Source organism: Artemia franciscana, chromosome 2, assembly GCF_032884065.1.
Source record: "Artemia franciscana chromosome 2, ASM3288406v1, whole genome shotgun sequence".
Lineage (NCBI taxonomy): Eukaryota > Metazoa > Arthropoda > Branchiopoda > Anostraca > Artemiidae > Artemia > Artemia franciscana.
The window spans coordinates 50,404,758-50,421,160 of NC_088864.1; the positions used below are offsets into that span (position 1 = coordinate 50,404,758).

Sequence of the window (16,403 nt, forward strand, 5' to 3'; positions counted from 1 at the left end):
GGAAATGTATATCTGAGGTAGCAAAAGCTGCAGATTTCTACTTCCCCAATATTGAAGCACCAAGGACAATGAGAATTGTATTAAATTTTGAATTGCTTACGTGAAAACTCGCGCGGTCATTTATGTCTTAAAAATAAGGAAAACTGTGATTTAAATTTTCAATGAAAAAGATGTTCATTAGGATTTGGAAAATTTTCGCTTCTAACAGGCGTGAAATTTAAAAAAAGGAAACATGGGTAAAATTAGCAAAGATACGCACAAAAGATTTGACACCACACACACTTTTCAACACTTTGTTAATGTTTAAATTATTACAACCAACAAGCGTAAGTTACATTCACTTCGATTTGTTGGAACAGAATTTAACTTATCAATGTGATATGAATAGTAAAAGTCATTTATAATCCGAACCCTGCCATGTTTTCTGTTTTCTGTTATAAACAGCTGTTACCCTTCAACCTAACTTTATTGGACAAAATAATAAAAATTGGTCACCATTCTTTAGTGTATTGAGTGTACAAGAACTGGAACTAGTTTATGAATTTTTTAAGAGTACAATGGCATAATCATCAATTTACATAAAATAGCCTGATTCAGTATAGCAGTTATGTTAATGTATGTTTCTCCTTTCATTCTTTTTTGTTAATTGATATTTAGTAGATCAATTCTTACTATTTTATGTTTCTTGCTTGTTGGCAACAAGCCCAGGGCCTACTGTACTTTTGTTTTGCTAAATAAATAAACGTGTAAGAGAGGAAAAAAATCAAGTCTTAAAATTAACTTGCGAAGAAAACAATAGTGAGACCTCTCCTTTTTCACATTCCAAGTAAGATTTATCTACAATTTCGTCACCAGCTTTTCAACAGTCTAGAATAAATTACGTTTATTCTAATACCTGTTTTTTCTAACGTTTATTCTGTTATAAAATACCTGTTTATTCTAAAACTAGCTGTTGGGGTGGCGCTTCGCGCCACCCCAACACCTAGTTGGTGGGGGCGCTTCGCGCCCCCCCCAAGCCCCCCCGCGCGCGTAAGTCGTTACGCGCCATAATAGTTACGCGCCATTGTAGTTGTGTCCCTATGTCCCACCTGTGAATATAGATATATATATATATATATATATATATATATATATATATATATATATATATATATATATATATATATATATATATATATATATATATATATATATATATATATATATATAAAACTTGCGAATATACAACATTCTTTGCTGTCCCATTGTCTTTGCATATAAATAGATTGTCAGGTTTACCGACTCTTGAACATGCAACATATAATGGTCCATGGGAAAACAATCTGTATTCAGATCTATACCTCATGATTCTAATGATTGCCCTTGAGCTTTGTTGATGGTGATTGCTAATCGACCATTCCCTGTCCCGGTGTCCCGGTCGTCATTTATATCCCCCTGTTTCCCCCGGTGTCCCTGTTGTAGTTGTGTCCCTGTGTCCCGGTCGTCACTTATATTCCCTGTGTCCCGGTCGTCATTTGTATCCCGGTGTCCCGGTCTGTATATACATTCGTTTTTTAGTTTTGTTTTTCTCCTTTATTTTTTTCCTTTTTTTTCTTTTTTAGTTTATTTAGGTTTTTAGATTTTTTAGTTTTTTTATTAGTTTTTAGTTTTTTTTCTTTTTAGTTTTTTTGTAGTTTTTACCTTCTTTTTAGTTTTGTTAGTTTTTTTTTACTTATGTCCTGGTCGTCATTTATACTCCCTGTGTCCCGGTGCTTTGTTGATTGCTAATCGAACATTCCTTTTGTCCTGGTCGCTTTCTCTTTGAGTGTCGTCATTTATTTTTTTCTTTTTTAGTTCTTTTAGTTTTTACCTTTTTTAGTTTTTTTTAGTTTTTTAGATGAAAATTTTTTTTAGTTTTTTCCTTTTTTTCTTTTTAGTTTTTTATTGGTTTTTACCTTTATTTTAGCTTATTTTTCAGTTTTTTCCTTTTTTTTATTTTTTTTTTTTTATTTTTTTTAGTTTTTTACCTTTTTTTAGTTTTTTTAGTTTTTTTAGTTTTTTAGCTTTTTTACTTTTTTTTATTAGTTTTTAGTTTTTTTTGTAGTTTTTGCCTTTTTTAGTTTTTTCAGTTTTTTTTTAGTTTTTTATTGGTTTTTACCTTTATTTTAGCTTATTTTTCAGTTTTTTCCTTTTTTTTAGTTTTTTTTTAGTTTTTAGTTTTTTTAGTTTTTTACCATTTTTTAGTTTTTTTAGTTTTTTAGCTTTTTTATTTTTTTTATTAGTTTTTAGTTTTTTTTTGTAGTTTTTGCCTTTTTTTAGTTTTTTTAGTTTTTTAGCTTTTTTATTAGTTTTTAGTTTTTTTTGTAGTTTTTGCCTTTTTTTAGTTTTTTTCTTTTTAGTTTTTTTGTAGTTTTTACCTTCTTTTTAGTTTTGTTAGTTTTTTTTTTTACTTATGTCCTGGTCGTCATTTATACTCCCTGTGTCCCGGTGCTTTGTTGATTGCTAATCGAACATTTCTTTTGTCCTGGTCGCTTTCTCTTTGAGTGTCGTCATTTATTTTTTTCTTTTTTAGTTCTTTTAGTTTTTACCTTTTTTAGTTTTTTTAGTTTTTTAGATGAAAATTTTTTTTAGTTTTTTCCTTTTTTCTTTTTAGTTTTTTATTGGTTTTTACCTTTATTTTAGCTTATTTTTCAGTTTTTTCCTTTTTTTAGTTTTTTTTTTATTTTTTATTTTTTTTAGTTTTTTACCTTTTTTTAGTTTTTTTAGTTTTTTTAGTTTTTTAGCTTTATTACTTTTTTTATTAGTTTTTAGTTTTTTTTGTAGTTTTTGCCTTTTTTTAGTTTTTTCAGTTTTTTTTTTTTAGTTTTTTATTGGTTTTTACCTTTATTTTAGCCTATTTTTCAGTTTTTTCCTTTTTTTAGTTTTTTTTACTTTTTAGTTTTTTTAGTTTTTTACCTTTTTTTAGTTTTTTTAGTTTTTTTAGTTTTTTAGCTTTTTTATTTTTTTTATTAGTTTTTAGTTTTTTTTGTAGTTTTTGCCTTTTTTTAGTTTTTTTAGTTTTTTAGCTTTTTTATTAGTTTTTAGTTTTTTTTGTAGTTTTTGTAGTTTTTGCCTTTTTTTAGTTTTTTTAGTTTTTTAGCTTTTTTATTTTTTTTATTAGTTTTTAGGTTTTTTTGTAGTTTTTGCCTTTTTTTTAGTTTTTTCAGTTTTCAGTTTTGTCACCTGATCCAGTTTTTTCAGGTGACGTCACCTGATCCATCCACAGATCCACACACAGACAACTTATTTTTATATATATAGATTAAACAATCATTAATGCTAGATTACTTCTAAAAATGGAAAAGCTTTCTACAGGAATTATATAATGCAACTTTTGAGATTTAATTGACGCTTATACAAAATAAAGAGCGTCTTTTCCAGAATGTTAATTGCCGTCAAGTTTTCGGTTTTGAGCTGCTTTCACTAAATTATAATTGTGGCATTCTTTCAGAATGTATTAACAATGAAAAAAAAGCACATTATAAAATCGTTTTTGATAATTATTTCAATGATCATATTAGAATGAAATGTTCCAAAGGACAAAAGAAACACATGAAAGTTTTTAACAAATTAAAGCTATTCCTGGCCGAATTTGAAACACAACAATAAAGTTTTTACAAACAAATACAAAGTAGAAACAATAGGGAAAATCTTTTCAAGACAGTGGAAAACAATTCTGTGAATATTTCGGCACTATGTTCAAGGGCCGTCTTCAGCGTGATACGAGAACGAGAGAGAAAATATGTATATATAAATAAACTTACACTAAAATGTGAGAATTAAAACTAATAATGTTTTTTTAAACTCTTTTAAAAACAGCCCTAGCATCCTTACTTCAACGAAGTTATACCAGGACTGACAAAAAGAATGAAGTGAGATGATAAATTCATTCAAACCAAAGAGAACAAAGTGATTAAATGCAATTTCTCAGAGCCAACCTTGCATTTTTAGCAGCCTGTCTCAAAGGCCTTTTCATAACTGGTTCAATACTATTATAAATCTGTTTAGTAAAATATTTTGTTGGATCATTTTTAATTAAATTTGAGTATAAAGGATTTAGTGAGTAATCCCCTAAGTCCCTATTCAAAGAAATATTATTATTTGTTTTGAGACTAATTTCGATTGATTCCCGAACCACCTATTTTATCCCCAAATCATTACTGATGAGTGAAGATTTTTCAAAAAGTATCGTGTGGGAGGGTTTATTAAATATATGCCAACCTAAATCAGAATCAAAGGAGTTGTTGGAACTATTTGAAATTAATGCCTTGTCTTTGTCTTTTTTATGTTGTTGTAACCGTTTTTCTAGATTCTGATGAGTCCTGCCAACATAGTAATTTCCACAATCACAAGGTATTTGATAGACCCCTCTTTGGCGAGTAACTGGGGTCTTATCTTTACAGGAATTTAAGAAATCATTGATTTTAAAATTATTAGTATAACTACGTAAAGATTATTTTTTGTGGAAATATTTGTTTTTAATTTTGTTATGATTTTTGGGATATACGGAAAGATAGACAATATTTGAGGGCTTATCAGTAGCCTCACATTGTGAAATATCTTCTTCGAAAATGCAATTCTCAGCCTACCTCCGGGAAGGCAGCCCCCTAGCCTCCCCAATGGAGAGCTTTAAAATTGCTTTTGTGTCTTGCTTATGCTTGTACAACAAGGCAAACAATTTTGAAGCTTTTAGCAATACTGTAAGTTTGATAAACAAATTAATGTAATTGTTGTGCTAATAGGCTGATAAATATATAAGTACAAGATTCTGGCTGTTAATAACTAGCATATAGGCTACTAGGGAAAAATTCAATCATAAAAAACTGTTTCAATTTCATACTTTCTTATGACCAATTTAGAACAAAACGCGAGAGCAAAATTTTGGATCAGGCTAGATACCCAAAAACGGTATTGCTGCTTACATCCATGAAAGGAATAGCCTAAGCAAACTAAGTTTTGTCAAAATTTAAGGACATGGTTGCCATACTTTGGTATATCTTATATAGAATGGCCCAATACCTATACTGTATTTAAAATAAGAAGAAATATAATAAAAATATTACATCTATGGATGCTCCTCTAGAAAGCAGAAATTCTAATATGTCTGCATGACCATAGTCAGCAGCAAATACCAAAAGTGGCCTTCCATCAAATTTCTGATTGACATTTATGCCCTGAAAAGAAACACCAATGTAAGTAGAGCCAGATCTTTTTTCACACATTCATACCCCATCACTTATATAATGATTGCAAGGTCAGTTATATCTCCCTTCTTTGCAGAGCCAATTTGAGGAAAGGAGAAAGAAAATTCACTGAAATTTCGCCAATAGTTGTCTTTATACTAAAATTTAAATTATACCAAACAAATTCGATTTTCCCAAGTCCCTCCCATAAACCTTCCCTCCTTCCTTCTGTCTTAAGAAAATACTTATTTTTACACCAAAAATCTTCCACAGAAACATACAGAAAAACTTTTTCCCCCAATATATGATGTTAAATAAGTAAATCTCCTGCCGTTCTTCCTTTTTGCCACTCATTGTGCAAAGTTTATTTCATCGATTTTTTGACACACTATTTGCATAGTCTCTGTTTCACTAAAGTCTTTTAATTTTTAAACTGACCATCTTATGAAAGACACATTTCGTTTTTTTAAGTTTTTATTGTGTATCTATTATTTTTGCAGTTTATATATATATATATTTGTGTCTGTGTGTGTTCTTCTTTACTTGGCATTAAATAAAAATAAAATAAGTTTTTTCAACTGAAAGTAAGGAGCGACATTAAAACATAAAATGAACAGAAATTATTCCGCACATGAAAGGGGCTTTTCCCTCGTCAACGCCTCACTCTTTACGGTGAAGTTTTTTATTGTTTTTAAAAGTAGAGTCGTGAGAAAGAGTCAAACTTTAACGCAAAGAGCGAGGCGTTGAGGAGGGCACAACCCCTTTCATAAACGGAATAATTTCTGTTCATTTTAAGCTTTAATGTCGCTCCTTACTTTCCGTTGAAAAAACTTGTTTTTTTATTTAGTTTCTGAACGTTTTAGAATTAATGCATGTTTTGATTTTGATCCACCGCAAATTTGCATATTAATTTTATTGGCTAAAGGGCTGTCTCATAGTTTTGACTGGACGACTTTGATAAGAAAAAAAAGGTGGGAGAGGAGGCCTAGTTGCCCTTCAATTTTTGGTTACTTATAAAGGCAACTAGAGCTTTTTATTTGTTTTACGAACGTTTTTATTAGTATTAAATTTACTTAACTTACGAAATAACTTACGGAACGAACTTCTATATTTATATTTTTTTTTTACGTATATGAGGGGGTTAGCCCCTTCGTCAATACCTCGCTCTTTACACTAAAGCTGGAATTTTGTCCCAATTCTTTAAGAATGGCCCCTGGTTCACAAAGGCCATAGAATAAATAGTTGAAATTACAAAAATAATTTAGCATAAAGAGCGAGGTATTGAGGAGGAGACGAACCCCCTATCTACGCAATAATTTCTGTTCGTTTTAAGTTTTAATCCTGCTCTTTAATCCTACTTCCAGTTGAAAAAATTTTTCTTTATTTTTTTTTCATGTTTTTTTTATGATGCAAGCAAATCCTGCGCACCGTTCATGGAAATTCTCTTCGCTCATGATAAATTCCTCCATGGAAAGATCCTCCCACGTAGCCAACTCCCCCCCCCCCCAACGCCAAAATTCCCATTGAAAACGTTTGTACATTTCCCAATAACCATTACTATATGTAAACAATGGTCAAAGTTTGTAACTTGCAGCCCCTCCCCCGGGAACTGTGAGGGATTAAGTCGTCCCCAAAGACATAGTTATTGGTTTTTCGACTATGCTGAACAAATGGGTATCTAAAAATTTTGATCCGGTAATTTTGGGGAAAATGAGCATGGGATGGGGCCTAAGTGTCCTCCAATTTTTTGAAGTCACTTAAAAAGGGAACCAGAACTTTTAATTTTCGTTAGAATGGGCCCTCTTGTGACATTCTAGGACCAGTGGGTCGATACGATCACCCCTGGAAAAAACAAGAACTAAGAGCTCATATGGCACTTGTGACGAGGCAAGAAGAGCTAAGAGCCAAGAGCTCATATGGTAAGAGCTCTAACAAAATTCTAAGAATCAATAGATTGATTTAAAAGGAAAATCAGAGGCTTAATGCTGGTCAGGATTTAAAATAAGAGCTCTGAGTCATGATGTCCTTTTAAATATCAAAATTCATTAAGATCCGATCCCCCACTCGTAAGTTATAAGTACCTAATTTTTCCTCTCCCTTTAGCCCCCCAGATAGTCGAATCTGAGAAAACAACTTTATCAAGTCAATTTGTGCAGCTCCCTGACACGCCTACCAATTTTCATCCTCCTAGCACGTCCAGAAGCACCAAACTCGCCAAATCAATGAACCCCTCCCACCAGCTCCCGCAAAGAGAGCAAATCCAGTACGGTTACGTCAATCACGTATCAAGGATATTTGCTTATTCTATCCACCAAGCTTCATCCCGATTCCTCCACTCCAAGTGTTTTCCAAGATTTCCCCCTCCAACTCTCCCCAATGTCAAAAGATCTGGTCGGGATTTGAAATAAGAGCTCTGAGACATGAATTCCTTCTAAATATCAAATTTCATTACAATCCAATCACCTACTCGTAAGATAAAAATACCCCGATTTTCACGTTTTCCAAGAATTCCGGTTTCCCCTCCAACTCCTCCCAATGTTACAGGATCTGGTCGGAATTTAAAATTAGAGCTTTAAAGCATAAGATCCTTCTAAATATCAAATTTTATTAAGATCTGGTCACCCTTTCGTAAGTTAAAATACCTCAGTTTTCAAAATTATCCCCCCCCAACTCCACCAAAGAGAGCAGACCCGGTCCGGTTATGTCAGTCACGTATCTTAGACAGGTTTTTATTCTTCCCATCCAGTTCCATCCTGATCTCTCCGTTTTAAGTTTTTTCTAAGATTTCCGCCCCCCCCCCAACTTCCTCCCCCCCAGTGACGCTGGATTCGGTTGAGATTTAAAATAAGAGATCTGAGTTACGAGGTCCTTCTAAATATGAAGTTTAATGAAGATCTGATCACTCTTTCGTAAGTTAAAAATACGTCATTTTTTCTAATTTTTTAGAATTAACCCCCCCTCCCCAAAATAGAGCGGATCCGTTCCAATTATGAAAATCACGTTTCATCCCGATCCCTCCAATCTAAGCGTTTTCCATGATTTTAGGTTCCCCCACCCCAAACTCCTCCCATTGTCACTAGATCTGGTCGGGATTTAAAATGAGAGCTTTGAGACACGACATCCTTCCAAATATCAAATTTCATTGAGATCCGATCACCCGTTCGTAAGTTAAAAATACCTCATTTTTTCTAATTTTTCAGAATTATGTTTCTAACTTTAATAATAAATATCAAATAAAAACAAATAACACACACAAGATATAACATACTTTACTTATTCATTACTATTTTAGCAGAATAGAATTTATTTCCATATCCGGAGAAAGGTAAGGATAGCAACAACCCTATGACTGTAAAAAACTGAGTGACCTAGAAATTCAGCCACAGTTAGTGTTAAAACTAACCAACAGATTTGAAACCCTGGATCTGCTGCAAGATGAAAGTCGAGAGGCAGCTTGGACTGCTACCAGACAAACCTACAATGATACTGCCGATGAAATGCTAGGTATGAGAAAGTCGCCAAAGGATGAATGGATCTCCGTCGAATTGTGGGATCTGGTCAAGAAGAAAGCTGACAAGAAGAAATCTCTTCTCAACATTCTTTCCCCTGATGCACACCACCCTCTTGAACTAGAGTATGCTATGCTTGATAAAGCTATAAAGAAGAGATTCCATGCTGATGAACGTCATAGCCTTAAACAGAAAGCTCAAAAGGCTAAAGAAGCTGCTAGACAGGGAGACTCTTAGTCAGTGTACCATATCACTAATGAGATAGTTGAGAAACTTCCAAAGACAGATGGACCCATCAAAGATGAGTTTGGATGACTTTTTACCGACCCAGAAAGTGAACAAATTCTGGGTGATACATTTTGAAAAGTTCCTAAATATAGCCATTGATATTAATTGGTGGGGAGATACTAAAGGTGGCTAAGAAGCTGAGGTCTGGAAAGTCCCCTAGGGAGGACTGGATTGTGGCTGAAATGATTATATGCCCAGTAGCTGCATGCATAACTGTATGGACCACGTTTTTCTCTATAATTTGAAGAACAGAAGAAATTCTTAAGGATTGGAGAAAAAGTACTCTCCTCTCGCCAAAATATTCAAAAAGGTGGCGTTCAGCCATTGAGTGTGATATTTGTGAGAAACATATCTGTGGTGAATGTTTAGACCTGACACTAGTGAAAAATGATGCTGTCACTTACAAGCCCATGGTCCTGCCCAGCCTGTAAGTTTAGCCCTTCCCCTCTCCCTAGTAGTGAGCAGGCTATGATAGTGAACATAGCTTTTGTAATGGGTAATTCCTTAAGACTTTCAGGGAAGATCAAAAAAAGGAGTTTGCTGCAACTAGTCAATCATCCCTAGCCCTTTCCCAGCTGAGGACTGACATCAAAAGTTACATTTCTACCCAGGTCAGTGGTATTGCAAGTAGAGTATCACACACAGAAAATTTGCTTCAATCTGTCAACAGTCCAGGACCTACTGGCTTCCATGGTGACTGCAGAACTGTCTAATCTTCCTGTAGCCCTCTTGACCAAGAACGATGTTTGTCAGATTGCTCAATCTGGGTGTCAGCGTTTTGAAAGATGCTTGAATATTGTTGCACATGGAATCCCCCCCCCAAACTAATGATACTGTTTTCCTGCATAACTATCTGGCCTCCATCTATGGAGTTGATATTGACACTCCAGCCAGTAAATGTAAAAAGACTTGCAAGTAGCCAATAACCCTCAGGTAGCCACCCCTCCTCTCCTTTTCTCTGTGCCATTAAAGGAACTGAAAGGTGGAAACTTGATAATTTGTAAGGGTGCCATTGCACAAAAAAACTTGCCAGTTAGAGCAATCCCCTGACCACGCTAATGTTCCACCAATGACTATGCCTTATTCTATCCCTGTAAATTGTTTAAGTTATCAAAGACTTGCACTGTCTAATCTTGTCTCTCAACTGCCTAGTTGTGTTCATAATAATGTTTCTTTGTCTGATGCAGACGTTTCTTTTGTTTCTATTTCTAGTTTTTCTTCTGCAATAACTAGCTCAACAACTGTATCTTGCTTGTCATTTCACAGTATGGTATCCAATAATATTCCTAGTTCTTTGGTTCCTGCTTATACTACTCATGCATCCTCTCAGATTCCTACCTCTCAAGGAATTTAGTTCGTTAGTTATGTCAATAGCCTTCTGAATAAACTTTCCTTTTGTATGTTAATTACAGAGGTGGGTATTGCAGCAATTACAGAAGTTGCACCAAAAAACACATTGTCAGTCTTATCACCTGATGAAATCCATATTAATGGTTACCAACTCATTTCTAACCTGAATTCCCAATTTGACATAGAGGTATATGCTTATATGTAAGAGATGGACTAAAGGTTAGTCTCATTCATTTTCTCTTACTATTGATGGAATTGAGTCTGTTTGGATAAAAATACACAATCAAACAATCTTAACTGTAGTGGGCGTTGTTAATAGAAGCCTCAGTGCTCCCTGTATTTTAGACTCTTAATCTAATTTGACTGCTATGGGGGGGGGGGGGGCTTTAACCTTCCTGAATACCAATGGATTGATGGATCTGGTTTTTGCACTAGAGATTCTCCTTTCTGTCTGCCCTCTCTGAAAACAATTTCACAACCAGACTTGTTTCAAGGAAGATCAAGTTTTAAACACTCTTGATCTGGTTATTCTCAGTAATACTGACCTTTTTATTAAGAATGTAATAACCACACTCATTGGTAATAGCAACCATATTGTAATTATTTCACAGTTATGTTTGTCTACTAAACAATCCTCTTCTAAGCAATGAAAATATGTCAATTATAAACTAGTCTCTGAAAGACTTGCCTATGTAAATTGGGAACAGCTAATGTGAAAACTGTAATTTTGCATGCGGAAAAGCTGTGCACCAGATTTTTAGTCAAAAATGTCATAGCCAGTCCCCAATATTCTGCACAATAGTTAACCAGTTGCTGATCCTGAGCTGAAAGTTGAAATTTCCAACCAATAAGTTCTATTTTTCCTCCAAATTCAATATTGCTTTTCCTTCACCTCTTATGTATTATGTATCACATAAGATAGAACCTATTTTGATTAGTACTATAATAGTTCTATAGGAACTCATGTTCCTCAAATGAATAAATCTGCTGGTCCAGACTTCATTCACCCTTGTATACTCCATGAATGTAAAACAGTCTTGTGTCAAACTCTTTCCTTACTTTATCATTAAATCTTTCCAGATTTAATTACGATTTGTCATTCCAATTTTTAAGAAAGGTAGAAAGGAGCTTGCCGAAAATTGCCAAACTATTAGCATAACATTAGCAGTTGTTAAGGTTCTTGAAGGAGTAATCAATCCTCTAGTTATTATATATCTTGAAGCAAATAATCTCTTGCATGGCTTTGTTATGGAAGATCTGTTGATAGTAATCTCCTTGAATCATATGACCACATCACTAAGTTACTTGATACAGGGGTGCCTGTTGACATGATTCTGCTTGACTTTTTTAAAGCTTTTGACAAAGTTTGTCACAAGCAACTTGTAATTAAATTACATGCTGTCAAGCTGGAAAAGAAGTCCCTACTCTGGATCTTTTGATTTTCTTTACATCAGTTATAGTTCAGTTATTTTACAACTCTGGTAGCTTGAATTTAACATTGTCAAGTGTCATTTCATTAACTTTAGCAAAATCAACCCTTGTCACTCTTATTTTTTCCCAGGTCACCCTACTCAGCAAGATTTTGGAATCACCACTATTCATAATCAATAATAATAAAAGTTAATATATTAAAAAAGATTATAAAAAGATTAAAAATAATAAAAATTAATAATAATAAAAGATTATTATTCAATAATAGTAATAAATTCATAATCATAATCAAATTCAGCACTCATGCTTAGAAGTTGGCTGCTGGTGCTAGTTCAACCATGGGGCTGATTAAGCATACTCTTTCTACTTGTTCCCCCAAAGTCATCAGTGTTCTGTATAAGGGACTTATACATCCTAAGCTTGAAGCTGGAATGTCTCTAGCCTCCCTTTATTTTAAAAAAGACACAAAAGTGCTGGAAGATGTGCATGAGACATGCCACCAAAGTGATATCCAGCATGTGAGAGCTTTCCTACCCTGTGAGACTAGCAAAGCTGAAACTCTCAACACTTGTATGCAGAAGAGACAGAGGTGATGTCATTTTAACCTGTAAGTTTATGAGGGCTAATACACTCCCAGCATTATTTTGCAATGTTGGTTCCAACTTGAGAACTAGAGGTCATCACTTAAAACTTGTTAAGCAGCCTACCTTATCCAGAGTCTGCACTCAATTCTTTTCCTTAAGAATCATCAACAGTTGGAATAAACTGTCTGAAGAAAATGTAACTGCTGAATCTGTGTACATCTTCAAGATGCTGAGTGGTCCTCTGGAGAGTGTAAACTCCTGCTGGGAAGCTATGGATCAGCATATTGTATCTGGTTATTAAAGAATCCTGAATACAACCAGGGCTGCCAAATTTGTTTTAAGGAGTGTGTCATATTTTTCCCAAAAATGTGCTTTTTGTGTCATCTCAGATTCCATAATGTGTCATATTTTTTGGCTACAAGTGGTATCATATTTCATTGTCAAATCTTTATCTAGAGTTTTGAATATATAATCTTTTCCAAATCAGTTCAAAAAGGAGTAAACTTCACCTTAAACTATTATCTTGGGATCAAGACATTTTTGTGACGTCATGAAAGTAATAAGAACTGGCCAAAGGTCTGGGCGGCCAACAACGCAAATTTACATTTATAAAAATTTTAGGGACAATCAATTCTGATAGTAAATTAAAGACTTTTCGCATGACGTCGTAATTGTAATCGGCTAAGCTTTAGTTGACACCTTCGAAAATGGAAAAATACAAGACCACAGTAGGTGCATTTGAGCTTTTTAGTTTGTGAGCCTAAAACTTGTCCAAGACCTGGATTCAATTGAGAAGAAATTCCTAAAAATCAAGTATAACGCCTGAACACGCTTCTTTTTGTTTTAACATGCTTTGTGCCTACTTTTCTTCTCTTGTACAGTATGTCACTTTGACTTGGCAATCAGAGTTCCCAGAAAAAAAAGTTCCAACTTTCTGTCTATCAAATTGTCTGTGGCTCATTGTGCCCTCATTGAAGCTTAGCTTGAACCAACAATATTACTAAGCCGTCTTCCTGTCTTAATGGTTTAAATTGTACTTCTAATGGACCTAGAGGCCAAGGGAAAATGTAAGCCAAAGTCAATCACATATTTGTACTAAAAATTACAGATGAATATCAGATATATAAGCACTGAACAACTTGATAACCTCTCACACACAGACCCCCCTCTCCAGAACTTCAAGTATATTTGACCCTGGCTATATCTAGGGCTCATTGGTCTCTTCTTCCTTCTCCTTGTACCAGACCATAAGATTCTTCTGCATATTGGAAGGATATTCCCAGTCGCATATGGTTCCTGAGGTAAGAGAGACCAGCTGCTTTGCATGTATCAGTGAATCTATCATGTCGAGAAGTAGACTGTTCCTGAGTTTCGTTTTTATATTTGATAGAACTGAAAATTGATGTCCTGCAGCTGCACTGGAGTGCGGAAGAGTACACAGATTTAGCATGAAAAGGGACAGCTCTTTGAACTGTGGCTTGCCTTGATTGTCTTTTGTATTCATTAACGTCTTCCAAAAGATCAAAGGAGACATTTCAGTTCCAATTGTTCTGACAATTGCATCCCTGTGCTCAATCATCAAGATCCACTGAGTCTCTATTACATTTCTTGACCTTTCTACTTCACCTTCATGTTTCCCAAGTAAGCTGCTGAACCGACCAGTCAGTCCCACTAGAGTGTCAACTTTTCCACTTAGAGCAGTCACTGGGTCTAAACAAGCCAGAGCTTTTAAAGTGGGATCAGAATGATCAATTCATTTCCTCATTTGTTTGATAACTTCTACAAGGAAGTTCGGGCAGTTCAATCTAAACTGTTTTAGATCATTTGATGGTATCACATCCTTGTATTTCAGCACGTTTATTTCAGTATTTGGACCAAAAGCAATCTTGGAGATTTCCTTGAAACAGCCTGAGATCATGGGTGTGACAAAAGCATCATCATTCTCTAACATGTCAGTTTTGACAAAAGACTTCATGATAGACTTCATGGTTGCCCTTGAGCTGGAGAGGAGTTTGTGAAGGCAAGTGTCACTACTCTGGAACTCCAAATTCAAGGAACTGATCTTGTTGACCTTTTTAAGTGAAACAAGGTAAAGTCAGAGTGAAGTAATCTTGTTTGAAAATAGAAGTGTGTTCAGTTGGAAATTTTGAAGCTATATTTATTTAATAAATATGCAAGCTATTCAAATAGCTTCAATCTAGTATTTTTGTCATATTTGTTGGTGCCTTTTTGAACCAGATGGATTATTCTGAAGGAAAGACTTCTCTGGAAACTTTTAATGTTATCCAAGGTGGAATACCCCTCCTGTACTCTTAAAAATGTGAGTTGCTGCTTATGCATACAGCTTTGGTAAACTGCACACTGTTTACTATTAAGTAGATACCAGTTGGCTACATCACATACTCAATCAAGCAGCCAATTAAGTTCAGATATTCAACATGCATTTTGATTTGAAATTTCCATCTATGGCTCTTTTCTTCTTGTAGTTTAAATTTTAAATATGGTGATGGCATCTGTCCTGTATTCCACACTGTTTGTGTACTACTGCCACCATTAGGTAGTGCTATTCCTCTCTATTAATTTGTAGCTTTTCTGGAGGTAGAAACTGAAATTTTACTTTTCTTTTATTACCATTTAAAAACAAGACTTAGATGACAAAATTGTGCCATTTTTTTTTTTGGAAAAATGTGTCATTTTTGTTGATTGTGTCATTTTTATTGAAGTGTGTCATTTGTGTCATCATTTGGACTGAATGTGCCATTGTGTCAAGCAACATCAAATTGTGTCATTTTGACACAAAATGTGTCAATTTGGCAGCCTAGAATACAACTCAAATCATCAACCCAGGAGCTCTACTAGAAGAAACCCTTAGATTGTTCCAATCTATAATTTAAGGTAGTGCCCTTTGGTGGGGTTTATTTTCAGAAAAGTAAACTTGATATTCCAAAAAAGAATAAAATATGGAATATATTAGTAGCTTACTATTAGTAATTGCTTAGCATATTTCCTAGAGAAGTGGTCAATCACTAAACATTTACAAAAATTAAAAACAAATAAAGAAACAAGAAATGATGATGGCAAAGACATAAAATAAGAAAATTTTGTGCATGGGCCTGCATCTGGCTGATAGAACAGGGGAGGGCTGGGATACAATAGCAGTGATTACCTAGCAGTGTATTGGCAAGTAGCATTCAGTAGAGAGTCTAGTCCAATAGCAGCCCATAGGCTATTTCTTTTTTAACTTAGGCCTAGCCTACCTCATTTCTGTCTTAGGCCTATAGGTAGGTAGCTTTGACCAAACGTGGTAACCTGGTCCTATTAACCATTACCTTATTAGCCTAGCCTAAAAATAGGTTGGAACCAGCCCAAGTACAAGCTACATCCTGGCTTAAAAGTCCTGATTTATTCATAGCATTAGAATTAAAAGGGTCACACTCATATCGTCTATTTAACTAACCTTAGTAAGAATTGCCTCTTTAACTTGATCTGAATCACCATTTTTAATGCCCCACACTAAGTCGTTCATTTTTCTAATTTTTTGAAAGACTAGGCTTCAAGAGTGCCATCTAATTAAAAATTATAAATAGGCGGCATAGTAATTAATAAATAGGATGCTAACCCTAAAGGCACATCCTAGCGTAAAAAATATTTTGGTTCAAATTCAAAGGCAGGCTACATGGTTTTTAAAGTCAAGACAGTGCTAGAATTTGACCCCACAGATATTCAAGAAAGCACAAGAGTTTTTATTGATATTGCCCAATAGTTAAAGTTCTGCAAGACTTGCTGATGAACCCAAATCACCTATAAATGAAAAAGAAAGTTTCGAAATGATTACTTATTTTCTTAACGAAAGACCAAGTTTTGTGTTTGACACGTAAATTTCACCCTTTCTAATGAAAATTAGTGCTATAAGCTTTGCAACCAACAATATTGGTAAAACAAGCAAGGATTTTAATCTACACGGCGATTTATTTTATTATTAGAAAATAAGAAATTCAGAATAAAATTTGTCTTATTGATCCAAAATCATTGATTCGGCT

At 34.2% G+C, this 16,403-nt stretch overlaps 1 protein-coding gene across 1 annotated transcript in view; it reads right to left on the bottom strand.

The window, feature by feature from the left end:
* LOC136043224 (myotrophin-like) overlaps positions 1-15,930 on the bottom strand; it is a 28,942-nt gene extending 13,012 nt beyond the window's left edge. Inside the window, exons 1-2 of the mRNA XM_065728161.1 lie at positions 15,821-15,930; positions 5,082-5,192 (exon numbers count right to left, since the gene is read on the bottom strand). Coding sequence (XP_065584233.1) covers positions 5,082-5,192; positions 15,821-15,889 — 180 coding nt within the window. The 5' untranslated portion in view covers positions 15,890-15,930. The remainder of the gene's footprint in view (positions 1-5,081; positions 5,193-15,820) is intronic.
* Positions 15,931-16,403: the final 473 nt, after the last annotated feature.